The sequence below is a fragment of the Phyllostomus hastatus genome, unplaced genomic scaffold (genome assembly GCF_019186645.2).
Source record: "Phyllostomus hastatus isolate PE091 unplaced genomic scaffold, TTU_PhHast_1.1 phas_contig_41, whole genome shotgun sequence".
NCBI lineage: Eukaryota > Metazoa > Chordata > Mammalia > Chiroptera > Phyllostomidae > Phyllostomus > Phyllostomus hastatus.
This window is the reverse complement of record NW_025333876.1, coordinates 224,422-251,947: the sequence shown is the minus strand read 5'-3', so window position 1 is coordinate 251,947 and position 27,526 is coordinate 224,422. Positions and strand designations below refer to the sequence as shown.

General features: G+C 35.1%; 1 protein-coding gene across 2 annotated transcripts in view; it reads right to left on the bottom strand.

Moving 5' to 3' along the window:
• The window catches only part of NUP58 (nucleoporin 58), a 60,484-nt gene extending 33,191 nt beyond the window's left edge, over positions 1-27,293 (bottom strand). For both annotated transcript variants that reach the window (XM_045844817.1, XM_045844816.1), the window contains exons 1-11: positions 26,985-27,293; positions 22,267-22,409; positions 19,150-19,299; positions 17,842-17,979; positions 15,541-15,651; positions 10,816-10,840; positions 9,397-9,462; positions 8,896-9,070; positions 3,133-3,212; positions 966-1,084; positions 451-533 (exon numbers count right to left, since the gene is read on the bottom strand). In XM_045844817.1, coding sequence (XP_045700773.1) covers positions 451-533; positions 966-1,084; positions 3,133-3,212; positions 8,896-9,070; positions 9,397-9,462; positions 10,816-10,840; positions 15,541-15,651; positions 17,842-17,979; positions 19,150-19,299; positions 22,267-22,409; positions 26,985-27,088 — 1,194 coding nt within the window. In that variant the 5' untranslated portion in view covers positions 27,089-27,293. The remainder of the gene's footprint in view (positions 1-450; positions 534-965; positions 1,085-3,132; positions 3,213-8,895; positions 9,071-9,396; positions 9,463-10,815; positions 10,841-15,540; positions 15,652-17,841; positions 17,980-19,149; positions 19,300-22,266; positions 22,410-26,984) is intronic.
• Positions 27,294-27,526: the final 233 nt, after the last annotated feature.

Sequence of the window (27,526 nt, the reverse complement as noted above, 5' to 3'; positions counted from 1 at the left end):
TTTTAATGCAGAGGCTTATAAACCTTTAAAATATAGATAAAACTAAAGTAGTACAAAATAATTTTGCTACTAAAAATGTTTCTATTCTGTTGTGCTGTTTATAGTAGTAAAGAGATGGAAACAAACTAAATGTGTAACAAAAGAGGATGGGTTAAACAGACTATGCACATGTACATAATGAAATCCTACATAACTATTAACGGATTTTGAATAAATGTATATGATTACAGAAAGTTGTTCACAATGTACTGTTACTTGGATCTTTTTAAAAAGAATAAATATTATCCATAATTGTGTCTGGGCATGATTATAGATTAATTTGTTTTTTTGTGACTTTTATGTAATTTCAGCTCTTTCTGAAATAAACACGAATTCTTTTGTACCACAAATGAACAAATACTTCACTTGGGTCTAGATATCCAGAGAGATGATTTTACAATAAAAACTTACCTTTACATTTTCATGAATAGACTGAAGCTGTGCAGCTAAAGCTACAAATGTTTGATAAATTTTCTGCATAGCCATTGACAAATCTACAAGAGAAAATTATATTATTACACAAGCATATATATTAACACAATCAACACTGTTTTCTATTGTTTGAGTCCAATTTCTGGTACAGTTCATGTGTAGGAGGAAAAAACTATAGCAGTATTGCCACAGATAAGCGAAGACACCAGAGTAACCACATTGAGAGAAGAAGGATGTCCACATCAGGAATCTGGGGGCAGGAGGAGTTCCTAAGATTTCTGCCTTTGTTAGCACAGCAACAATTCATAATAAAACATTTAAAATTCACAGGCAATAAAGATCTAAACAAAGACTTTTAAGGAAATTTTCTTATGGCAGCTAAGACAATTACTAGTAGTTATTTAGAATATCTACTGTATAACAATGGCTTACCCTCTCCTACCAAAAAGAATACACAGCACTATCAAAAAAAATTACCATAGAATGTGTGTTACCTTGAGGAGCTATATGTGAATTATTTGCTTGAGTAGCAAGGTGATTTTCTAGTTCTTCAATCTGCTGTCTGTACTGCTGAAGCTGTACCTCAAACTGTTGAACCAAAATTCTGAAATAGCTACATAGAAACATAAAGTCAGATGAAAGTTTTAAGATATTATTTTCTTTATATTCAAAATCCAAAATAAACAAACAAACAAACAAACAAATACAGGACTCCATTTAAGTAGGGCCTTTGAGTTAGTCTGATGACCCAATGTTATCTTTCAGTGGTGAAGGCATTATTGAAACAAAAACTCGTAAGTTATCAAGGTATCAAAAATAGATGTATATCCTTACTCCAATCATGATAATATCCCAATTAAGAGATAATCTGGAAAGCAACTTAAAACTCTTCAAAGGAATCATGATCATCAAAGACAAAGAAAGACTGAGTAACTGCTACAGGCCAGAAGAGATTGAGCAGCAGTAACAACTAAATGCAATGTGAAAAGGATCCAAGAGTAGAAAAAGTACACTAGTGAAAAATAGATTCCTGGAACCAAAAAAATCACATTAATGAAAAAAGTAAAATTCAAGTAAGTTATGTAGTTTGGTTAATTATTTGTGCCAATGTTAATTTCCTACTCTTGATAATTATGATTATTCAGTATGTTAACATTAAGGGGAACTGAGTAAGAAAAAAAAGAAAATTCTTTTTATTACCATTTTTGCCAGTTTTGTGCTAAGTCTAAAATAACTTTAAAATAAGTTTTTAAAAAGTTCAATTGTTAACCAGAATTTATAACCAAATACAGTTCTTATATTTATAATCTGAAATACCATTTATAACCTGAAAACACTATAGTGTGCTATAGAAAGATCATGTAATTACTACTGTTCTGATAAATTTAATAGGGAATGCTAGAAAGATAAAAAGGGACCTTGAATAGCATGCAAAGCAGCCTAAACATTATTGTATGTGAAATGGGGAACTCTGAAAGCTTTTTGCAATGTAATATATGATTTAACCCATTTCAAAACTACCTCTGATGGCAGAACAATAAAAAGACACAAGAATAAAACACTAGAAAAAGTCCAGCAAGAAAGTATGTTCTATGCTAATCTAAATAATAGGAATATCATTGCCATTGTTAATTTCTTGATTTTGATAATATCCTTATGTTTTAAGAAATACATATTGAAGTACTTAAAAATGTGTCATGTCTGCAAAAACCTCAAGCTGTTTATGGAAAAAATGCATATATAGAGAGCAAGGAACAAAAATAGTAAAACAGTTAACATGTAGAATATCTAGATAAAAGACATGTGCAAATTCTTTTGTTTTATTCTTGAAATTTTTCTGTTAAGTCTGAAATTGTATCATAATAAAAAGTTAAAAGAAAAATAAAGCCTGACCAGGAGCCAAACAGACCTGTACCACTCAGAAGCACAGGACTTTATCTCTTCAGGCCCCAGGCCCCTCATCTCTAAGATGGGAACAGCACCAGCTGTAGAGGTTTTGTGGGAAATGAGATAAGGTATGTAAAGTGCTAAGTACACTGCCTAGATATAGTAAGCATTTGATAAATATTAGCTACTATTGGCTCTAGTAACACAAAAGATAAAAGAAGTAAGATATACATCACATGTGTGGTTACTGTATGAATATAAGAAGCTGAGTAATGAGATTATAGTTGGATTTTTTTAAATTTTAAGTTTACTTATCTACATTTTATAATTTTTCTTCCTAAATATTTATTACCTATGTAAATAAAAGCTATGCAAATAAGTAAAAGAGTTGAACAGCATTTAGTATGCACTGTTTCAAAAAAATTATTTTTAATAATTTTCTACCATAAAATTATTTTTAAATGAGAAGTACTAATGGGTAAAACAAATTTCTACTAAAAAAATAGAATAGACCCCACAGGTAGCATGTAAATGAAGAGTAATGGCATAATAGTTAAAAGCTCAGTTCTTAGCCTTAACTTACCCTTCAATAAAATGGGGATAATAAACTACCCTCTTCAGGTTATCATAAAAATTAAATGGAAAAATCCATGTAAAGTGCCTATTAACCCAGGCTTGCTACTAGAAAACTAAAATTCTTGGCCTGTATGTTGTTTTTACTGTTCTGCTTTTGTAAAGTGAGAAACATTTATTTTAAAAATTCTAGTAACTTACTCAGCAGGAGCTGCATTTTCATGTTGGAGTCCAGGTGGTGTTTTCTGGGTTCTTAAAGCTATTTCAGCATTCTTCAACTCCTAATATACCACAGGTTTAAAAAAAGAAACACAAGGCCAGTTAAAAGTCAGACTAAAAATGCCAAGTTTCTGGTTTGAAATTTCAAACAATGTCATTCTTGAAGGTTCATGCTGTGAGAACACAGTACGAATAAAGCTGATTCACAAGTGCTAAAACCTTTTTCCAAAGACAAACTCCACTCTTAACAAATCTTATGGTAAATGTATAATGAACTGCTAATCTATTTTAAATACTATGAATTTCTGTAGGTCTCATGAAGTTAACTTATCCACAGTAAAAGCCTACACTACTATGTAAAAACCTTTAATATAAACATAGAAAACATTATTGTACAAAAGCAAGGTAGCAGTAACAATGTTGAAGCTGATGACAGCAGCAGTTAACATTCTGGGTACTTATTTTATAGCACTATATTGAAGGCTTTACTTTATATTATCATGGTTAATCTTCAATAATAACCCTATAATGTACATAATGTTTCCCTACTTACAAATGAAAGAAATGGAGTTAGGGACATTAAGTAACTTGCCCAAAGCCACATACCTCAAAGACCTGAGAATTGAACCTAGGCAGCACAATCTTTTTAAAGCTTATAGACTCAGCCATTCTGAAATCACCTTTGACTGTTCCTTAATGCCATTTCTATTTTCTAGTCAATTGTTTTCCAAGGCTGATATTCTGTTTTAAGCCCTTATGTTTCACATTCCTATCATTTCACTGATTTTTCAACTTCTAAAGTTTCCCTGACTTAAAAAAAAAAAAAGTACCATAACTTAACCTTTATGTTCCCTGTGGCAACCTCTTGCCTTCGTTTTATTGCCAAACTGTTAGGTCTCTGTTTTTTTCCGTCTCCTTTTCATTCTTCAGTTCAAATTTCTACCCTATCTTACTCCAGTACAAATGTCCTGGAGAGATCTGGGATGTTTGAACTTTGACCCCTGCCTATTTCTCCAAGCACCAACTCTTACCAAGCCCAGATTTATACTCAGTGCTCTTAATAGTGAACTGTTCATAGATCCTCAAACATGTCTATTTCATGCCCCCATGCCTTCCTTCCTGACAGACTGGGGAAGACCTAAGTATGTTTCAAGAACAACCACAAAGATATCCTACTTTGGACAGATGATAAAAGTGCCCACCTGAGCCCTTTGTACTCATCACACTTTGTACTATCACATTCTACCTAACAAATTCAACTCATGCTCCCTAGAATATTGTATTTTGATCCCAAATGCCTGTTGAAGTGCTCTGTATAACAGACACTTAAAAATACTCACTGAATGGCCCTGGCTGGTGTGCCCCAGTAGAATGAATGCCAGACTGCAAAACGAAAGGTCGCCAGTTCAATTCCCAGTCAGGGCACATGCCTGGGTTGCGGGCCAGGTCCCCAGTTGGGGATGTGCAAGAGGCAACCAATCGATATATCTCGCACACGTTGATGTTTCTCTTTCTCCCTCTCTTCCCTTCTCACTAAAACTAAACAAAATCTTTAAAAAAAAAAAAGTTCTTGAATGCATGAACTCAGTAATGACTTCAACAAACCACCTGCCACCTGCCCTATACTCCCAAAAACTTTAATCACCCTACTTAAAGTCTTGAGTTTTATACTCCCCAAAATGATGTATATAAAAGATTTTGCTGCCATAAAGTTCTGGTCTACACAACCAAAACACTGCTCCTCACCTCAGGATTGTTTATATTTCCCAGAAAAGTTTGCTCTAAAAAAAAATAGTAATAATAATGTTTTGGTTTAAATAAGATTGATAACTACTTCATTAATGGAGCCAGACCACTTTTTTCTTTCAAATGGTAATTCACTAGGCTGCATGTAGAACACCAATTCCTATATATTGGAAATAAAAGTAATCTTAGATCAAAATTTCTTTGCTATCTCATATATAAAATTTTCTAAGCTCAACTCAAATGATTTTTTTCCTTAAGTAAACTTTGACTCATATTTTCTTCATTTGCTACCTTTATGCTCTACCCAATCTTTTATTATTTCATTCTCTTCACTAGACTTTTAGTACCTTTGGAGTTGTCTTAGAACAAGTATGGTACGTAACAGGTATCATAAACTGTTAAAAGTTACAATGGATCCCATTATGGCATTCAATTCTCCTCCTCCTTTATTGTTTTTTGTTTTATGTATATTTTATTGATGCTATTACAGTTGTCACATGTTTTTCTCCTTTTTATTCCACTCCACCTTGCACTCCCCTCTCTCACCAACATCCCCACCCTTAGTTCATTTCCATGGTCATAAGTATGAGTTCTTTGGCTTCTCCATCTCTTCTACTATTCTTAACCTCCCCCTGTCTATTTTGTACCTACCAATTTTGCTTGTTATTCCCTCTGCTTTTTCCTCCACTCTCCCACCTTCCCCTCTCTGCTGATAACCCTCCATGTGATCTCTGTTTCTGTGAATCTGTTCCTCTTCTAGTTGTTTGCTTAGTTTTATTTTTCTTTTTAGGTTCAGTTGTTGATAGTTGTGAGTTTGCTATCATTTTACTGTTCATATTTTTTATCTTCTTTTTCTTAGATAAGTCCCTTTAACGTTTCATACAATAAAGGGCTTGGTGATGATGAACTCCTTTGACTTGACCTTATCTGGGAAGCACTTTATCTGCCCTTCCATTCTAAATGATAGCTTTGCTGGTTAGAGCAATCTTGGATGTAGGTCCTTGTCTTTTATGACTTGGAATACTTCTTTCCAGCCCCTTCTTGCCTGCAAGGTTTCTTTTGAGAAATCAGCTGACAGTCTTATGGGCACTCCTTTGTAGGTAACTGTCTCCTTTTCTCTTTGCTTTTAAGATTCCCTCCTCATCTTTAATCTTGGGTAATGTAATTATGATGTGCCTTGGTGTGTGGTTCCTTGGGTCCAACTTTTTTGGGACTCTCTGAGCTTCCTGGACTTCCTGGAAGTCTATTTCCTTTGCCAGATTGGGGAAGTTCTCCTTTATTATTTGTTCAAGTAAGTTTTCCACTTGTTGCTTCTCTTCTCCTTCTGGCACCCCTATGATTCAGATGTTGGAACGTTTAAAGTTGTCCTGGAGGTTCCTAAGCCTGTCTTCATTTTTTTGAATTCTTGTTTCTTCATTCTGCTCCAGCTGAATGTTTCTTTCTTCCTTCTGCTCCAAACCATTGCCTTAAGTCGTGGTTTCCTTCCCTTCAATGTCATTTCCCTATACATTTTTCTTTATTTCACTTTTCATAGCCTTCACTTTTTCCTCTATTTTGTGACCATTCTCAACCATTTCTGTGAGCATCCTGATTACCAGTGCTTTGAACTCTGCCTCTTCCTCGCTTAGTTGTATTTTTTCTGGAGCTTTGATCTGTTCTTCCATTTGGGCCGTATCTTTTTGTCTCGGCATGCCTGTTACGTAGTGTGGGGTAGAGCCTCGGGTGTTCTCCAGGGCAGGGCAGCCTGTGTAGCTGGGTTGTGCTGTATGTGGGGGAGGAGTCCAAGAGGGAACAATGCCCCTTGCTAGGCTCTTGGCTGGCATTCAGTTACTTCCCCCACTACCTGCAAGCAAATTGGGCCCTCCTGGTGATGATTCCAGGTGGGTGGGTTTGTGTATGTTCTAGGACACTGTGTGTCTGCAATAAACTCTGCTGTGAGGCTGGGAATTTCTCCCACAGCCACAACCCCCAAAGGTTTTTTCAGTCAGAGGTTTGGAGGCTTTCTTTTCCCCTGCTGGAACCCTGGGTTGCCCAGTCTTTATCTCTCCCCAGTAGTTCCTACAGGTTTATCCTAATGCAAATGTGGGGCCACCCAGTTGCCACCTTGCCTGCCTGGTCCTCTAGTCACCACCTTGCCATGTGTCTCCTCCGCCCTTCCTACCAGTCTGAATGTTTCTTCTTTGACTCCTTGGTTGTCGGACTTCCATACAGTTTGATTTTCTGACAGTTCTGGTTATTTTTTGTTTTCAAATTTGTTGTTGTTCTTTTGGTTTGCAAGGAGGCAAAGTGTATCTACCTACTCCTCTTTCTTGGCTGAAAGTCCCATATCTCTTCTTATGTTTGCCTTCTCTCTTACTTTGCTAATGACCTTTTCCATAGAATTTCATTATTTTACATATGAAATTTATAATTTCATATAATGTTTAATCAGTCTCAACATTCCCCAGTCTAAAATCATAACTAACATTTTCCTCTAGAATGTACATATTTGATGATACAAAAAGAAAGAATAAGTGGGAATACTTTTCATAGTTAACCAAAGAATTTGTAGTAGGAAATCTAAATGCAGAATATAAACCCTTTGAATACTCTTTAAACATCATAGTTTAGAATATCTATTTGAGTAACACATTTTTATTAAGAACATCAAGTATTTTCCAATAGTTGACTTAAAGTTACATAAGCTGATACAAACTTCCAGTTATAAAATAAGTCCTGGAAATGTACTGTACAGCACAGTGACTATAGTTGATAATATTATACTGTCTACCTGAAAGTTGCTAAGAAAATAGATTTTAAAAGTTTTCATTACAAGGTGAAAAAAACATTTTTAACTACTTGTGATGACGGATGTTAACCGCAATATACACAAATATTGAATCATTATATCGTACACCTCAAAAAAGTTTTATGCCAATTATATTTGAATTTAAAAAGACACGCACTTTAAAATTTTTTCTTAAAATACAGGGTTCGACAGAAATAACACCTGCTTGAGTATGGTTGGTAAGATAATAATGTGGTTATAATTATTTATAGTTTTAATTTGAACATTTCGCCTAAAATGTCATATTGTATGCCAAAGTGTCATATTATATTACAGAATTACATGCTTATGAGTTTGTAATAAAAGATTTTTTTTTCAAGTAGTGTTATTTGTGCTGGACCCTGTATTATCACTTCATTTATGAAGAACATAGCTCTCTTATAAGCCCACATTAAAAAAGATCTACATTATTATATCTTTTACAGGTGTGGTCAAAACTAGGTGTACTTATAATACAAATAAATAATACAATTATTAATAAATAATAATATAAGAATAAACTCTGTGTTTCATTTACTCACAACTGAAAGCCTACTTTTCCCCACCCCTGTATATTATGTATGTTATACCATAGGGACAAAAAGCAAGTAGACGTGAGTGACAGAAGATACTAGCATCAATACTATTTGCATGACCAGTAACTAAGACCTAAGACTAGCAAGTCATCAGTAGAATTTAATATCTATAAAGCACATAATTTTTATTTAATAACTGACAGGTTAAAAAGACATCTTTTTCTGTCTAGCTGCTTTCTTCCTGTATAACAATTATGCCAGCAGGCATTTTTATGAAACAAAGTAGTTAGTAGAATAAACTCTAGAGTTAGATTACCAGGGTCTGAATCCAAGCTCTCCCACTTATCAACAAAGCGCTCTACCTGTTTTCTTATTTATAAAATGGATTTAGTAATAGTAGCTACCACACAGGGCTGTAGTGAAGACTCCACTTTAGGGTCAATATATGTAAACTGATTAGAACAGTGCCTCATCCGCAGTAAGCACTAGATAAACACCTGGAATTATTACTACCATACCAATTTAAAAGTATATGAGCTATATGGTTTTCCTATAGTATGTCTATATCAATTTTGTAATATAAAAAGACACATTTCCATTTGAAAAACACACACACGCGTGCACACCCTTTGATAAAATGACTTTAAATTAATTTACCTGAGCAGTTTCTATTTTCAATTTGTCAATATTGAAAGTATTTCTTTGTAATCCACTGGCAGCCAATGACAGAAGCTGCTTTAGAGCTTTAATATCTTCTTGTACTTTAAGCATTGCTTTTGAAGACATTCTACTAATTTCTTCTTGGACCTGTTTTTGTTCCTTCACAAATTTCCTTAAAAAAATAAAACTGAGTTAAAAAAAAATAACAGTTTTGGTTTCTTACAAGAAAAAAAGTACAATAGTTTGTACTTTTTACAACAGGTCGGTCAGAGTTCAAGTGTTTTAAGAAGCAAAAACTAAAAACTCACCTACAGTTCACATGCTTCTTTACAATATGGCAGTTACAGAATTTTAATTCCTGTTGTATTGCTTTCACTCTAATTTCTAAAATCATTACATTTTAATCCAAGTTAAAATGTTTAGGAAGAAGAGATGTTCCCCCTAAAATATATTCTTGCATTCAAGTATGATTTATCTAATTACACTTGACACACTTACTGGAGATTTTCAACATCCTGGCAGATGACAGGAGGTAGATTTTCATCCTTCAGTGCTTTACTATCCCTAAGAAAAATGCCACAGATGTATTAAAACCATTAAGATTATAAAAACGTGACAGCTGAATTTTATTAGAATATGTTATGATACAAAAAATTAAAGCAAATATTCCCCATTTATAGCTTTCTTGGATGATTTCAAAGTTCTTTATAAAGAATAATAAATTTCCTGACTTATGAAATAACTAACAATTTGATATGGAGATTCCTTTTCTAAGATGACTGGCATGTACGTAAATGCGTTTGACTAAAAGTTTACAGGGAAAAAAAAGAAAATACTACAGGTTGCATGAGATATTGAACTAAGTAGCTTCTGAATCAAAATCTATGATTTACACTTTATTCAGTTCAAAAACATGAAAGCATTCATTAAAGAAAGTCTACAAAACTTCTCATGAGATGCTCACAGTATTTTTTACTTTATTATTTTATAACTTCACTACGTTCTTCAACAAACTACTTTGTGATTTCTAGGGAATCACAAATATTTAATGAATAAGTGGAATAAGTGAATAAGTTAAGGCAGGAATAAGTCAAATTTGGCAAGCTGTAATGGAATTATGAGTTAGACTTGAGTTGCAGACCCACTACACACTTCCTGGACAATAACCCCAGGCAAACCTCAGTCTCTCTCGGCTTCCTCATTTATGTAACAGGACTAAAATATACACAAGATATTTGGGAAGAATGAACTTGATCACTTACTTACAGATGCTTTAACATAGTACAAATTATGTGAAAAAATATAATAATAATCTTTAAACATATATAGAATATATATGGAGGTATTACTCCTCTTCATTCTCAAAAAATAAAATAGTCCTGTCAGAGTAATTTATATATATAAAAAAGGTACACACACACATTATTTTCATTTATATATATAAAAGGTGTGTTTGATTCCCAGCCAGGGTACATGCCTGGGTTGCAGGCCATGACCCACAGCAACTGCACATTGATGTTTCTCTCTATCTCCCTCCCTTCCCTCTCTAAAAATAAATAAATCTTTAAAAAAAAGAAAAGGTGCTCCAAGAGTAAAGTTCCATGAATTGTTCAATATTTAATAAGTTAAAAAATACATACATATATTTGTATTTATTTGTATTACATGGGGAAAAGCCAATCACTTCCTAGAAAGGATTTGCTATAAATTTTCTTAATGATTAAAAATTAAAGATTTGACCTTTTATAATCTCTGTATAGCATGTTTATTACTTTATTTTTACAAAGAGGTGGTTAAAATTCTTTTTCTTCTAAATGCCTACATGGTTCCATGTACTTCCAACCACATCATTTGCCTACAATTTAATAAATTAAACTCACTAATTAGAGTATTTTAAAAGTTAAATTGTAAACTTACTCTGGTCTTGTTCCTGCTTTATCACCTAGAAAATTCAAGAAGTCTTGTGTAAAATTAGGTAATTTAACAACATACTGCAAATACAAGTTTTAACTTAATGCAAACTAAGGTATAAATAGAAACTTAAGCATTTCTTAGACTGCCCCTTAAACATGACTTTCCACAAACTCCAAACATAGCTAGTTATGGAGACATATTTATGTATATATAAACAGTTACGTAGCTGATTTGCAACTATTTCTTTCAAGGGCAAGAATCTTCCTTAAGAAGTCAGAGAGAGCAAAACAAAGACCATATGATTTCACTTACATGTGGAAGCTAAAGAATAAAATAAACAAAGTAGAAACAGACTCATAAATACAGAAAATACACTGATAGTAGTCAGAGGGGTAGGAAAAGGGCAGCTGGGAGAAAAAGGGCAGCTGGGTGAGAAAGGTGAAGGGATTAAGCAGTACAATTTGGTAGTTACAGAACAGTCACAGACACGTAAATGACAGCATAGAGAACATAGTCAATAATATTGTGATAACTATTGATAACTGTGTATGAGGCCAGGAGGTTACTTGAAGCATCAGGGGGAATACTTTGTAAAGTTTATTAATTTTCTAACCACTCTGTGGTACACCTGAAACTAATACAGAATAATACTGAACACAAACTGTAACTGAAAAACTTTTAAAATAAATTTTGAAAACATTTTTTAACTATGTTCCATGAAAAATATTCCTACTTGGCAGTTTAACTCCTAAGAGCTTTGCTTAATTCTTTTTGAGGCTCAATCAGTATGGAATACTAAAATATATCAGATTATCTGAACTTCTCTAAATGTTTACAAAAGCAGCAAATTTTTTTAAATGAAGAATTTTTTTTGTTTGCAGATCAATCAAAAGCTGTTAGTAATAACACCTATTTCATTACATCTAATAGTGTGTCTAAAAACAGAAAAAAGGTAATAAAATGCTCCTTCAGCAAAATGTTGCAGTGACCTGTTTAAGAAAGTATAGAAAAAAATAGGGAAACGACAAAACTTCATCCCAGAGAATCTCAGTGGTTCTATCCAGCCTTTTTCCGCACTTACACATACATTTTTTTAAAGCAATCAGGATCACTATGCTATTTTTAACGTGTTTTCTCAGCATGTTGTGAATATTTTCCATGTCAATTGAAAGGACTTTAAATGACCACACAGTGCATAGATAATGTAGCGGTATTATAACCTTTATTTATGCCCAACCCTTTTCATAGACATCAGCATTTACTATAGAAAGAATACTGCTTCAACAAATGTCTGTATCTACAAATACAATACTTCTGCACTACTTGATTTGTATTCCAAGAGGGATTTGTAGGTCAAAGAGTATGCGAGTGAAGGCCTTTGACATAATACCAAACTGATCCCTGAGAACAATGGTCCCAACTTACCTTCCCATCTACTAGGAATTAGAGTACACTTTCTACCACACTCTCAACAACAATGAACACACTAAAGCTAGTATGTAGGTGAAAATGCCACTTCATTATAATCTTAATTCATAATCCTGATAGTACTAAGTAAAACATTTATTTCAAATGTTAATTAGACAAGTACATTTCTCCTTTTGTGAACTACCTGTTTATGCTATTTGTACCTTGTTGAGGTATTTCTCTTACTGACTTCTAAGAGCTATTTCAACATTAAGCAAATTAATTGTTTCATATGTATTATATTTCCTGTGTCTGTTTCTAAAACTAGGTCCTTATAATTTTAAGATATATCTTGGCTTAACAGATGTTAAAACGTGAAACAAGCAACATCTAGAAATCAAGTATTTCACTTTAAATTCATCATTTACCTTTATCTTTGTACATGGAGTTTCTTTTTGTTTACCTCTTTAACTTTATTTTTCCATATTTTATACTTCATTGATTCTAAGTTTTTTTTTTCTTTCTTGGTTGGACATTTCTGAAATTGGCACCCATGTTCTGTAAACAGTGTCTTAGATTTGATGAGACACAGTAAGATAAGCTAGGGATTTAATTTTATTTTGTTCTAAAAAGTTCAACTTTTTTCTTGACCATTATTTTGCTATTTCTTTGATATTCCGTTTTATTATACTTTATAAAAATTAATACATGTACAAACATGCATATAATAAAATTTGAGCCTGTTTCTAGATGACTGTGGACTCTGGATCAGCCTACTTAGCTTGCCTCAGTCATTCCTGGGGACTACCATAAAGGCTTCCTAACAGTTCTACACATTTACTCTTGGCTTCCTGCACATTATTCTCCACAGTCAGAATGGTCTTAAAATACAAATCTCATCATGTCACATTATCCTGATCAAAACCCTTTAGTAGATCTTAACTGTCCTCAGTATAATTACAAAACTCTTTAATGTGGTATACAAAGCCCTTCTCAATCTCTGGAATTTAAATCTTTCTGTTCTGCAGCTACACTGGCCTTCCAGCAGCTCTTGAAAAGGGCTAATATCACTCTCATCTCTAGGCCTTGCTCTGCTGCCCTCTCTCATGGAATGCTGTTCCCTGTAGGGATTTAATCAGTTCTTCATCTGATTAAATCCCATTGACACTACAGGTACACACTAGTATAGCTACTAAAAAAAATCTTTTAGATAAAAAAAAAAACAAAAAAAACCCTGACTCCCTTAACACATACAGCAGATTAGAGGGAACTGGAATGTGGTACATGCAGTCATATGCATTTATTCTATGTGTTCCTCTTGCTCAGTTCTAGCAAAGGTACAATATACATGAGAACAGGAGTGGGGCAGGACAGGAAGGATTAACTCCTTACATTTTTCTCATTCCTTTGCTTCAATCTGCTCCTTCACATGGAGCCTAAAAGCAATTACAATGGAGAGACAAGTGGTCTCATGCTTACAATAAAAGTAGTTGGAGGGTATCAGGCTGCTCCAACTGAGAAAAAAAAAAAAGCTGCTAAAACAGCTAAGGCTATTTTTCTAACAATGGAATTGCCATAAAGAATACCACATAAAGCCCTGGCTGGTGTGGCTCGGTGGATTGAGCACCAGTCTGAGAACCAAATGGTCACTGGTTTGATTCCTAGTCAGGGCACATGCCTGGGTTGCAGGCCAGGTCCCTAGTTGGGGGCGCACTAGAGAGGCAACCACACACTGATGGGTTTCTCTCCCTCTCTTTCTCCTTCCCTTCCTCTCTCTAAAAATAAATAAACAAAATCTTTAAAAACATACATAAAAACAAGAGATAGGACTCTATGTTTAGAAATTAGTACATTTTCATTCAGAGAAATAAACTCAACCTGTGTTGTTTAAAAGAATTTTACCAACTTTTAGGATAGCAAGTTGCCCTAGAACTAATTATCTCCTTATAATAAAACCCATGTCCAATTTTAAAATTTCTTATACAGATACATGGACACTGACTATTTTATACCACTCCTTCATTCTCAAGTTCTTCTGAGAGACTCAATGTAATATGTATGTGTGTGTCCTCCAGTAAGACACATTTCCATCAAAAGCAGAAAAGATGTTATAAAACAGAACAAAATAATCATACAGAGAACCAACAACAATAAAAAACTTTTCAAAATGAATTTGGCAAATTTTTAAAGAGAATATTTCACATGGCAAAAGCACAGTAAAAAGGGCATTTTCATACTCAGTAGGTAATTTGGTAAAACCTTTCCAGAAAGCAATTTCACAATGTATACAAAAATCTCCAAAATGTCCCTGTCTTTAAGCCAGTGATTCAATTTCTAGATATTCACCCTAAAGAGATCATCAAAAATGCCCTTGTGCTGGTGTGGCTCAGTGGATTAAGTGCTAACTTGAGAATCAATGGGTCACTAGTTTGACTCCCAGTAAGAGCACAAGCTTGAGTTGCAGGCCAGGTCCCCCACACTGGGTGGTGCATGAGAGGCAACGACACATCGACATTTCTCTCCCTCGCACTCTCTCTCCCTCCCCTACTCTCTAAAAATAAATATATAAAATCTAAAATAAAAAAGAAAGAAAAAATATGAATAAAATTTACAATAAAAGCAAACAGTGTTTACTGTGTGTCTGGCTCTGCTGAAGTTTTGCAAATATAGTAATCCTCAAACTAACCCTACAAAGTAGATAGTCTGTATTCCCCACTTACAGATAAAAAATACTAAAGCACAGGGAGGATTAATAACTTGAATAAGGTCACAGAGCTTGTGAACAGTCGAGCCAGGATTTCAACCCAGGCAATTCAGCTTCAAAGTTGACACTCTTTAAACTACAATACTACCCAGACTCATTCTTTAAAGAGGCCCAATACAGTGATACTTCCCAGAGTAAAAGAGCTGGAAACAAACACTAACAACTGGATGATGGCTGACTAAATTGCTATAGTCATTCATTAAATTAATAGTGAGCAGCATTAAAATATTATTAAAGAATTACTGACATTGATAAATACTTCTGAAATTCTACATGAGAAAGAACAAGTTTCAAACAATGTATGTATCATGATCCCAAACAAAAAACATATATTAATACACACATTGAGAGAGCTACATAAGACGTAAGTACACACAAATCTCAATTTTCTACAAAAATAAAATCTTAAATGCCAAACACAAAATTTATAAAATATAATGCATACAAACTGAAAAGTAAAAACTTCACTACTGAATATATAACTAATGATCTTCCAGACACAGGAATTTACATATCATAGGACTGTTAGAACACGAAATTATAACAACACTACTTACTCTTTTTATCTGATGAGCTACTAAAATCTACACCACCAAGACCTTCACTGCCTGCTGCTGAAGTAGCTGCTGTGGTTCCCAAAGTCAAACTTAAAGGATTCTGTCCAAGACCTACAAACAAACCAAACATCTATTTATAAAGTTCACTGGAAGTATTTATAGTGATTTCGTCTTCAGACTACAGCATTCAAATGCTTTCAAGTTGAATCCCAAATTTTCTGAACATTTAATTTAGGAAAATAACAAGAAACGGGCCTAGAGCACACTCTGGACCGAGACTCATAGTCTTGCTTGCGATCAACAGTACTTGTACTTTGGAGGATATGAGTTTTCTTTATTAAAAGGATCAGAATATATGTTAATTTGATACCAAATTAACAAATGTGGACAATCTTATTTCTTGCTTATAAACCTCTACAAAAGCAGTTTTAGTTTGTATGTTTTCAGGTGAATACATCTTGTCTTCAATCATGATTTGGAATTATATACTTTTAAAATAGTTTAGTAATGAATGTATTAGTTAATTCAAAAGGTGAAGTTAATTAATGTATAATTTTACAATGTATACATCTATCAAATCTTGTACATTTAAAAAGCTTATAATTTTGTCAATTACACCTCAATAAAGCTGAGGGAAAATAAATATCTAGTATGAATTTATAAGAATTTAGTATAATATAAAGCAAATGGTTTTACTATTAATAAATTTAAAGAACTGATAATTGGAAGTCTCACCAATGAAACATCAAAATTTCATACTTCCAAGTTCTTTTCATAAAACTTTTTTAAAAAAGTAGACTTCATTTATTTAAATCCTACTTCACTGACAAAAGGAACTTTAGCTAGACTACAGCTAATTTTAAGTCATTAATATATACTTGTGAATCAAGTAGCAAAATTTCAAAGATCTTGGGCTGATAAATCATGTAAGTCCATACATTTCCAAACTGATACAACTCTGGGTTTTTTTTTAAGACAAGATGCTATTTACTTTAAAAACAGAGAAAACAATGGGATGTACTGATAAGAACATGGGATAACTGAAAACTGAATTTAAATCCTGGCAATGTACAAAAACATATAGCTAAATAAATAACTTATTAAGTTTTAAAAAATCATTGGTACCCTTAGGTTAATATAACTAACCTCACAGTCAAATTGACAATATATTGTGTCATGAGCCTAAGAAGAATCAAAATAAACCTAAAAATGAAATAATAAAACACAAAAACAACATTCTACCTCCCCTATTTATTATTTTTGTGTCTTACACTCAGGAATCTTTGGGAAAAATGTTTAAATATCTATGCTGCAAAGAAATATATATTAGAGTCATCTAGTGATTTGGTTATTGGAAGACATTTGGAATACTACAAAGTAATACAATAATGACAAAGTATTTGAAAGATCAACAAAATTTGAATATTATAAATTTCTACAGGTTACCTTGACCTTTTTTCCCCTTCTACCAACTTGGTACTATTCCATTAAATTTAGTATTAGAGGACACAAACAAAAAAAACTTTTACAGAGATCATCAAGTCATATTCCTTCATCTCTCCCATACAACCAAGAATTAGACACATATTACTCTGAAATAGCAACTAAATTATTTATCAAAAATTCTATGATTTCAACATGTATCAACCATTCCCAATATGCAAACTGTTAAACAGAAATTCCTGATGTTACACTGCTATGCGAGGTAATTATACAACGTCCTCAAATAAAAGGGAAGCTTTTCTCATTCCCACAAAGCTCCAGTGGCTTTCCCATATTGGCATTAATTAGCTATAGCCAATATTCAAAACATCTGTAGAATTGAATAAGCATGAAATGAGAAATCAACCCAAAATATAAAATATTAATTCAGTAGTCTTTGCCAGGTGAACTGATACTTTAGTATTGCCTGACTATAATAAAATTATATAACCTTGCTTTCCAAGCATGCTAATACCCTTTCCTGAAGTCTATAATAGAAGGCTATCCCTCGGCACAGGCCTTAAAATGTCAATGTCTTACAATGACTGTAGACACTAAATGATCCAAGACTATTCAACTGCTACTTATTACAAAGACAAGTTTCTCTAGAAACTTCACTGACTCCTCAAACAGGCTCCTCTTCATTGCTTTATCTAAAACATGGCTAAGATGTCCAATTATGCATGAAAAATGTTATAATTATTTTCATACTGAAAGGAAAACACACAGGTTAATGAGACAAAGCAATCTGGTGAAAATGCCAAAATAAGCTGAAAAATAAATATTTACTATTTCTGGAGAGTAAATATCATCAATTACCTGATGTTGCTGTGTTTGTACTCTGGAAAAGTGAGCCTCCCAAACCAGCTAAGGCTCCGCCTAAAGAAAGGCCTGTTGATGCAGTCGTAGTTGTGGCTGATGTTCCACCCAGATTATTTAGACTAAATCCTGTGGATGCTATAATAAGTGAGATTGTAAGCCTCAAAAGGAAACACTGTTTCTAGAACACCACAGAAAATATAAAACACTTTATTAAAAAAACTGATGGCCATTATTAAATTGGCTCTTGGGAAAAACTACTCAATAAAGATAAAATTATACATACTTATGAATAAAGAGAAAGTCAGTGACAGAAAAAAGGACTTTGGGTAATAAAATTGGGTTGGCCAAAAAGTTTGTTTAGTTTTTTTCTGTACAATGGCTCTAGTAGTGCTTAGTTGTCTTTAACTTCATTCGAAACAATTTCGTTAAATTGTATTGTGACAGCTGTCATATCAAAGTATATTTAAAAAAATCAAAATTGGTGAATTTTCATGTAGCCATCTTAATATTGAAGATGGAAAAAATATGTAGCATTTTTGGCATATTATGCTTTATTATTTCAAGAAAGGTAAAAATGCAAAAAACAAAAGAGTTGTGCAGTGTGTGGAGAAGGTGCTATGACTGATCCAATGTGTGAAAAGTGGTTTGCGAAGTTTCTTGGTACTACTGACATTTTGGCCATATAATTTTTTGCTGAAGGGCTCTCTTATGCACTGGAAGATGTTTAGCAGCACCCCTGGCCTCTACCCACTAGAAGCCAATAGTGGGAGAGACCCAACCTACTCAAAATATCCAAATCAATACAGTTACTGGTGAAAATGAAAACTGTGTCTTTTATTTTATGGAAAATACCACGTAGACTTTTTGGCCTACCCAATAGAATGGCTTCTGGTAACTGATTTCACACGGTAATGAAGGGTTTTCAGCCCAGGCCACCAACTCCACCTTCAAATCTGAATGAGTTTAAGCCAGGCAAGGTTTATGCAAACTCTTTATCCTTCCCTGTCACCAAATGTCCCTTAAAAACAAAGTAAATATTAATGCTTTTACATTTTATTTCTTTCATCCTCTCCTGTGCTTTGCTCTCTGTAGAGACCAACTTCCAAGATGACCTCTGATGCTTTAATGCCCAATGTTTATCTTTTTTACAAATCAATAACTTAATAGGTCAAAACTGCTGAATGATTTAAATTAAAAATTTCCCAAATTGAAATTATCTTTAATAAAGGTGGATACCTATATATACTAACCAAATTAAATTAAATTCTAACCATAAAATGTGATTTTTTTTTCATTCTGCCTCACCTGCTGGAGTTGATGTCAGAGCAGACGAAAGAGTAAGACCACTAGCTGAGGTAGAAGTAATAGGCAGAGCAAATGGTGTGGCAGATGCTGCAGGTTTACTGAATCCTAAACTGAAACCTGTTGTAGATGCAGATGTAGTGGTTGGTGTTCCTGTTTTAAAAAGAAAAAAAAATTCCTTAGTTTACCATAACTGTATATATATTATACTGGTCAATCAGGATTCCTAAAAGTTAGTGACCCCACCTTTTGTAGATAGAACGAGGATGTACTTGTGTATGTATGAGAGAAAAATATAAAAGTTGGGATCAAATCGTGGTAAATACTGAAAAGATTACCATGTGAGTTAAGAAAAGCAAAAGAAAATTCAATCAATGTGATAATACTGAAATTCTATTTTAATTCTATTGCTAGGTTAACCTTCAACAGCATTTATCCTTCCTTTCCTTTATACTCAGAAGAAAAATGGCCCCTTTCCTCCAAGACTACTTAAATGACCATTCTCTCTTTTTAATTAAAATTTTGTATTTAATTGTTGTTCAAGTAGTTTTCTGCCTTTTCCCCCCATCCCAGCCCACCCCTCCAGCCCTCCCCAACTCCCTCCCATTTCCATGTCCTTTACACTTGTTCCTGCAAACCCTTCACTCCTTTCCCCTGAAATTCCCTCCCCTCTCCCCCCGGGTCACTGTCAGTCTGTTCTCAATTTCAGTGTCTTTGGTTATATTTTGCTTGTTTGCCATTAGCTCTCCACTTTGGTTATATTTTGCTTGTTGCCATTAGCTCTCCACTGTCTCTAAATTACAATCTAAAGAGTTGGCATTCAATCATCTTTCCCATCTGGTCCCACTGCTCCTCAAATCTCTCCCTATTAACTCCTACCTCTGCATCCTCAACTCCAAGAACAAAGTATTTTTCCTAGTTCCCTGGATCTTTTTATGATTGGGCCTTTGTACCTTCCATTCCTCTATCTAGAATGTTTCCTGCCCCCAAAATGAACTCCTATTCTCTTCTTCCTCTGCTTTCCTTGGTGCCTTTCACACATCTGATAGAGCATTTATCAGATTACACAGGAACATAGTATTATATCTGCCTATTCCCTTCACCTCAAAACAGACTGAATGTCTTGCTCATGAACTCAGCAGTTCCTGGTATCAACAGCTAATACTAAATGTTCAAGGTATTATGTATACCCAAGGCCATAGAGTTAAGAAGTAGTAGCTGCTCAAAAATTTAAATGAAGGAAAGCATGAATGGCTTATAGTTTGGCTTCTCCTAAAAGCACCAAGGGAATAAAAGCCACAAATTATCCTTCTGGACTGACCTTACCACAAATGGAAGTTCCAGCCAGAGTACAGTTCTTGGAAATCATGAATTAGTTCTACAATGTCAGAAAATAAGAGGATTCAGTTGCTTACCCTTGTAGCCAATTCTGTCCAAAATTTTGGTGGTAAACATGTGTTTTCTATTGACAATAAGTAAGTAGCAGACAAGTAAAGATTTATTTTATTTTACTTTATTTTAATTTTTAACTTAATTTTAATTGAGATTTCTCAATGTCCTTTGATTTTCTTTCACATTATTTATTTCCATCCAGATTCAAGGCAGGCTATAACCCTAGTTATTCACATTCCCTTTGGCATATCACCATAGAAAACTAAGACGTTTTTGAGCTGGAAGGTAACCCCAAAACTTGTTATAGTCCAATGCCCTCATTTTATAAATAATTAAAAGTTGCCAGATGTTTCAATGACTGTCTAAGGCCTCAGAACTAATTAGAAGTGCAACCAGGGCTTAATTCCAAGACATCTGGCCTACACTTTGGTGTTTTTTCCATTAAAAGGACTCAAATGACTGAAAAATGTATTGTCAAATACATTTCCACAGAAAAACCATATCTGAATTAAAAATTTTTCTGAATTAAAAAAGGACTATAGAGTCAGTTTGTTAAAAAAAATATTCAAATACTGAAAGGTTCTTTGATAAGTTAGCATCAGTGATCTACATTCAGCTCCTTACATGCTTTCCTCTAAAGCCCAGCTCTGGAGAATATTAGGAAAGGAAAAGGCAGAAAACCATAGATCTGGGATCTTTTCTCTAAAGTTCTTACTAAGAATTAATCCTGTAGTTATAATTGTTGCTATTCCTAGGTACAAAAAATGAAATAAAATGTAATCGTTATTGGAAGGTGGCATCCTTTTGGTTTGTCACAAGGGCAAGACTTGAAATCTCAGAATCACCCTCAGGGTGAAAGAACACTGCCAATAAGACCAATACACATTACAATTTCTTCTTCTACCATAACCACTAACTGATGTAAACATTCTTCCTATAGCACTGGTTTTCATATGACAAGCTATATATAGTTTAATTAATTGGGAAATAAGATTTATAAAATGAAAACAATTATTGCTTATAACAAAATTAGACAAGGAAGAAAAAAAGCTACTCCAAGGCAAACCCTGGCACACAGCTGAAGCGCACTGACTCCCTGGTCTCACATTTCCTCCTGCAGTTCTTTCATTTCCTATGTGTGGTTGTGAAAAGTGTTGCAATCAATACTGAAAGGTCATCACAAAAGGTGCTAATAGACTCTGATGGTAGAGAATAAAGGGTAAGTTAGGAAGTAACTCCAGTGAAACATACTTTTAGCCTGTAATGACAAAGTACTTATAGTATTAAAAAAACACATTACTAAAATGTACACCAGAATACTTTGTACTCTTGCCCTTTTCCCAGTGAAACAACTGTCTTAATACAACAATTTAAAACATCTCATAAGAATGTAAATTACACTGTTATAGCAAAATAGGATACTATCCCATATATGCTAAATCAATTAATGGCCAAATTGGTAAACTTAACATTATCTTCACTGAAGTAAAACACTGCATTATATAATCTATTATAAAAATTTAAAGAGATATCACTCCTTTAATTCTTTAATAAATGTGTGTTTTCCTTCCTTATGCTAATCACAGCTAACAACTGAGCTTGTCATATATTTCTTTTCATCTTATATTTTTATCATTTTTTTAAGACTACCACCAATGACAATATTTGTAAAGGAGATACAGTACAGAACTTGACTTACCCCCCTGAAAATGTGACAATCCTTATTACCTGTACTTGTTCCTCCTAGAGGGAACCCAGTGGCAGGTTTAGATCCAAAGAGCCCAGTTCCAAAACCACCTGAAGGAGCAGATGTAGTTGCTGGAGTCACGGTGCTTCCAAGAGTTCCAAAATTGAGGCCCACAGAAGGGTTGCTTGTTTATAAAAAACACAAAATGAAATCTACTAGAGCCAATATTTACTTAAGAAAAATTAAAATTAACTCTTCAAGGTTAATTTTTTTTCATTTAACATATATAATATGTTAAATAAGAAAACATATTAGGATACAAAAGGAACTAATAATTTGAACCAAGTTTAAATATTTTTCAGTTATCTTTAAAAATAAATCCACACATAAAACTAGTCTTTTAGTTTTAAATACCAACCTTCAAGTAAAGGATAATCTACAGCAATTAAGACTTCATATCCCAAGTCATCACAAATAGGACCATACACATTCTGGTTTCACCAGTTTTTGTTTGAAAGCAAGCATATATTATAATGGCCATAAGGAAATGCTTGAATGTGGTTCATTTTCCTTTTGAACTACTCATGTACAGTTCACATTGCCAAACTCATTTGTTCTTCTTCAATTACTACTATAAAGGAAAGTATGGCACACCCAGATGTGGAAAAGGTATTCTAAATTATCTTTACTGTCTCTCTATTGCTGCATTACCATATTCATGTGGTGGGGGTTGGAGGGAGGTACTAGACACGAAAAAAGCAATAGAAATTTGGGGTGGGGAGAGTAGGGCAACAGAAAAGGAAAATATCCTGGCAAGAGTAAAATGCAAAGCAAAATTACCCTCTATCAAGACTGTGTTCGCACCCTGGCTGGCGTAGCTCAGTGGATTGAGCACGGTCTGCGAACCAAAGCATCGCAGGTTCAATTCCCAGTCAGGGCACATGCCTGGGTTGCAGGCCATGGCCCCCAGCAACCGCACATTGATGTTTTTCTCTCTCTCTCTTTTTCTCCCTCCCTTCCCTCTCTAAAAAATAAAATCTTAAATAAAACCCACTTTAAAAAAAAAAAAAGACTGTGTTCACCAGCAGAAATCCTCTCCCAAGAGTTTTTGAAAGTGAAGCTAATAGCAAGTGATATGAACAAAGCTCACAACTTTTCAATTATTCTTAAGAAGCCTCAGAGGCTCCAATTTGCTATCTATTGGTAGGAGAACAAATTATAAAAATAGGCAAAAAAAACACAACAAAAACCCTTGGCCACTTGATACTTCAAAAATTACAGAGGAGTTAAGAGATTATGTTTAACATAATGGGAAATCCCATTCATCCTATATATGTATTACTTGTCTGCCTGCCCTTCCAAACAGACATAATCCCCCTAACTCAAGTCAGTTTTAAAATGCTTAAAATCCTGGGAGTTTCAAATTAAGGGGAAGGCAGTAGTGTTGTGGCTGGGTTCCAGTACTAGCTCCCCATTGTGCTGATACAGATGTGACATTACTCAACCTTTTTGAACTTTTATGTCCTCATCTGCAAAATGAGAATAATGGTATTCACTTAACAAGTTTTTTGTAAAGATTAAGAGAACATGCAGGACAAATGAACTTCACTCAATACACGTTACTACTGTTATCATTAGGAACATGTATAAATTTTACTAAACACATTATACACATGGTATTACACCAGCAAATCACTGTGAGGGCAATGGAGAAGGAGAAGCTTACCGTATTTTTTTGGCTACAGGACTCATCGCCCCGCCCAATTTGGGAGGAATAATGGTTGTTAATGCCGCTGTTGAGTTCTGTTTACATTTACATTGGCGAAATATTACATTATCTATATTATTAATTATTTTACCACATTTTTTTGCTTCAAAAATCTTTTCCCTATTTTCTTCCTCTAAAACCTAGGGGCTTCTTATGGGCTGAAAAATACAGGTAATTAAAAAGGCAAAACTTGAAATCAGTCATTAACTCAGGGTAGGAAAAAGGAGAGGGCATACACTAATTGTGTCTTTGTTTACCACCGATTTTAAAAATGGTACTTAGAAGCACAAGTGTGTGCCCTGGGTGTATGAAGTAGTACCAGGGGTTGTCAGGGTAAGGTTGTAAGGCCACACTGACAAAGCACAGATCCTTAAACACTTAAAAAGCTGAGTTTAAAAGAAACATTTATTGGCACATTTTGATGATATCAAATTAAAAACATGATTATTATGCTTCCCTTCCTCCAAAATTAGTGATCCCATTTTTAAAAAAGATTTTATTTAGAGATATGGGAAAGGAGGGAGATGCCTCTCACATACCCCGAAATGGGGTCCCAGCTCACAACCCAGGCATGAGCCCTGCCTGGGAATTGAACTGGTGACCTTTCGGTTGGCAGGCCAGCACTCAGTCCACTGAGCCACACCAGCCAGGGCTAGTGATTCCATTTTTTACTGCTATCTTATAAATATGCAAAAGATGTACAGTGTGTAATTTTACACCAGTAAAACGTTTAATATTTCTTGACTGAAGACACAATGAAGTGCTTCATAACTAAAGTTAGCATTCACCAAAGAAATACATCAAAGTGAAGTCGTATCACTCTATCAGAGAAGAGAAATGCCTCTGAGGCAGAGAAATTTACTTTCTTTAAGAAAAACAAGAAGCTGCCCCAGACCTGACCTCAACCCAGTATTACCTGCCACTGACTCAACAGGATGTGTGGTAGAAAAGCCAAGTTGACTCCAGCAGATCAGGAATGTTATTTTAACTTCCTTAGGTGGACTTAATTAGCAAATGCCAGATATGATGGTAAATTCTCTATATGCTTTATCTCATTCAACTACTCTCTGAGGTAAAGATTTTATAACCCTTTTGCAAATGCAGAAATTGAGGCTTGGAAAGCGAAATCACCAAATGGCAGCAGAGGCAGTCAGGCCTCTAACTCAGTATTCCAACGGACAGATGTTAGACTCTGTCTCCCTTTGTTAATTTATCCAAGCCTTTAAAGGCAGTGAAAGATTAATCACTCATTCATTCAACAAATATATATTTAGCTCCACTGTGTCTACTGGAAAAACAGCATGAAAAGGTCTCCACCCTCATGGAACATACATTCTACTGCTTAGAACAGACAATAAACAAGCCAACAAAAACATATAATGAACTGTTACAACTGTAATACATGCTATGTGGTACAGGGTACTATGAGGATGCACACCTCTTCTAAACTGATAGGTCAGAAAAGGCCTCTCTGGGGAAATAACCTTTTGAGTCCCCAAAGCATTAACTTGGCACAAAGGGTAGGAGGTAGTAAGGGAATTCCAAGCAGAGGGAACTGCCCTAATGGGGGAAGGGCTTTGGCCAAGCCCACCGGGGGAACTGAGAAAAGACCCAAGTTGCTAGAACTGTGTTTTTCAAACTAAGATCAGGACCCATTTGAAGGTTTGAAATCAATTTAATAGATCACCACATGCATTTTTTAAAAATGAAATGCAACAGAAGAGAAAATATCAAAGTGTATCAAATAAAGTAAGGGTATTTTTCTTGCAAACTTGCAGTTACTTGTTTGTGTTCCTGAAACTGGATGACAATATAAATGGTTTTTTAGGGTTCTTTTTTTTTTGAGGTTTGGATCACCGCGTTGGAGCAAACTAAAATGAGGAAAAGATGGGCTCAGAATGACCTGTTTAAGAGGTTCCTGATTATTTGCATCTTGCGGACCACAGCAAGATTCATTTTTACCTCAGTCCAATGATAGTGGAAAAATCATTGAAAGACTACAGTTTAGTAAAAAAGATTGACATAGAAGTAGATTTTTAAGACAGCATTTTGGATTTCATTGAACTAGTCAGGAGATGACAGGAGCAGTTCTCATTTAACAGGACAAAGGTCACCGGTTGAAAACCTGGCAGGAATCTTAAGTATTTTCATAAGATGTCTTCAGGAGAGCAAGACTCTTATTTATCTTACCACCTAAAACAGAGCCTACTACATAGGAGTATGTCCAATAAATATTTGTTCCCCAAATGACAAGAGCTTGCAACAGGGTGGTGGCACTTAAAATGAAGCAAATAGAAAATAATTAAAATTATCAGGTCTTGCTAATTAAGTGTGTAGAGTGAGAGAAAAGGAGGTATTAAGGAAAACTCCCAGATTTCTGACTTGACTGTGGAGACTGGTCCTCCCCCCTTTTCTGAATACAGACAATGCTGAAGATATTTTTGCAATAAATGCTGTAAAAGGAAAAAAAAAAGGACGGCTTGAGTCGCAGACTTGAAAGCTGGTTAACCACAACTCGTTAAAGCTCTGTGATCTCTAAAATCGCGTATCTGTAATGAAATTTGCATTATCGGGGAGAAATTTTTATTTGTCCCTAAATTTTTATATTTTCTTTTTCCAAAACCCCACAATAAGCTGTATTTCATTCATTAGTTCAAAATTCATTCTGTGCCTAAGACTGGCAAATGCTAGGGCTCGGGTGTCAAATCCCAAGCCCTTTCCCTCAGCCAGGCCTCAATCCGTAGGAACAAAGTCCGAAAGATTAAGATTCTGGGGCCCTGACATGTAGGGACCATCCACCCTCCTCTGAAGTAGGCCACCTGCAAAGCCCGGGAAAGGCAGCGAGCGGGAAGTCTACGAAACTGGCGGGGGGCAATTATTTTTCTCCAAGCCGACCAGGAAAAAAGCCAGCTGGAATAAAGATGGGCAGGAATACCCCATGGGAGCCTCACGGGGAGGACCGGGGCCGGGAAGGCGAGGAAGTACGGTTACCTAGACGCCCCTGTCCCAAAGGAGAAACCGCCGCCCGTGCCGGTCCCGCCGGCGGCCACGGTGGTAGAGCCCAGCGTTCCGGTCCCGAAGAACCCGGTAGACATGGTTGCCCGGGGTCAGCGCCGTAAGCAAGAGGAAAAGGGTCTGGGACGCTCCTCTCGCCTCAAAGCCGCGGTGGGCCGGGAAGCATCACTCCCGCTCGGCGGGACCTGGGAAGAACCTCAAACCCCAGAGGCCGCGAAAAGAAGGCCAAAGTGGGCGGAACCACCACGCAGAAGCACGTTCCAGTGTTCGTTGCGCGCACGTAGCCCACCGAGAGCGAGCCCGCCGCGCAGAGGACCCTGGGATGGGGGTGGGGTCGGGTTTCACGCAAAGCCCCCTGGGACTAGGTGGTGTTAGAGCCCCGCCTACTCTCTAAGGATATCCTTCCAAAGCTCAAACAAAGCCCAACTTTTATATGTTTTAGCTCTATTTGGACAACTACGCTGACGTAATCTGTATTCCTTGGCTGTTGTATCTCAATTCATGCATAATCCTTGTCT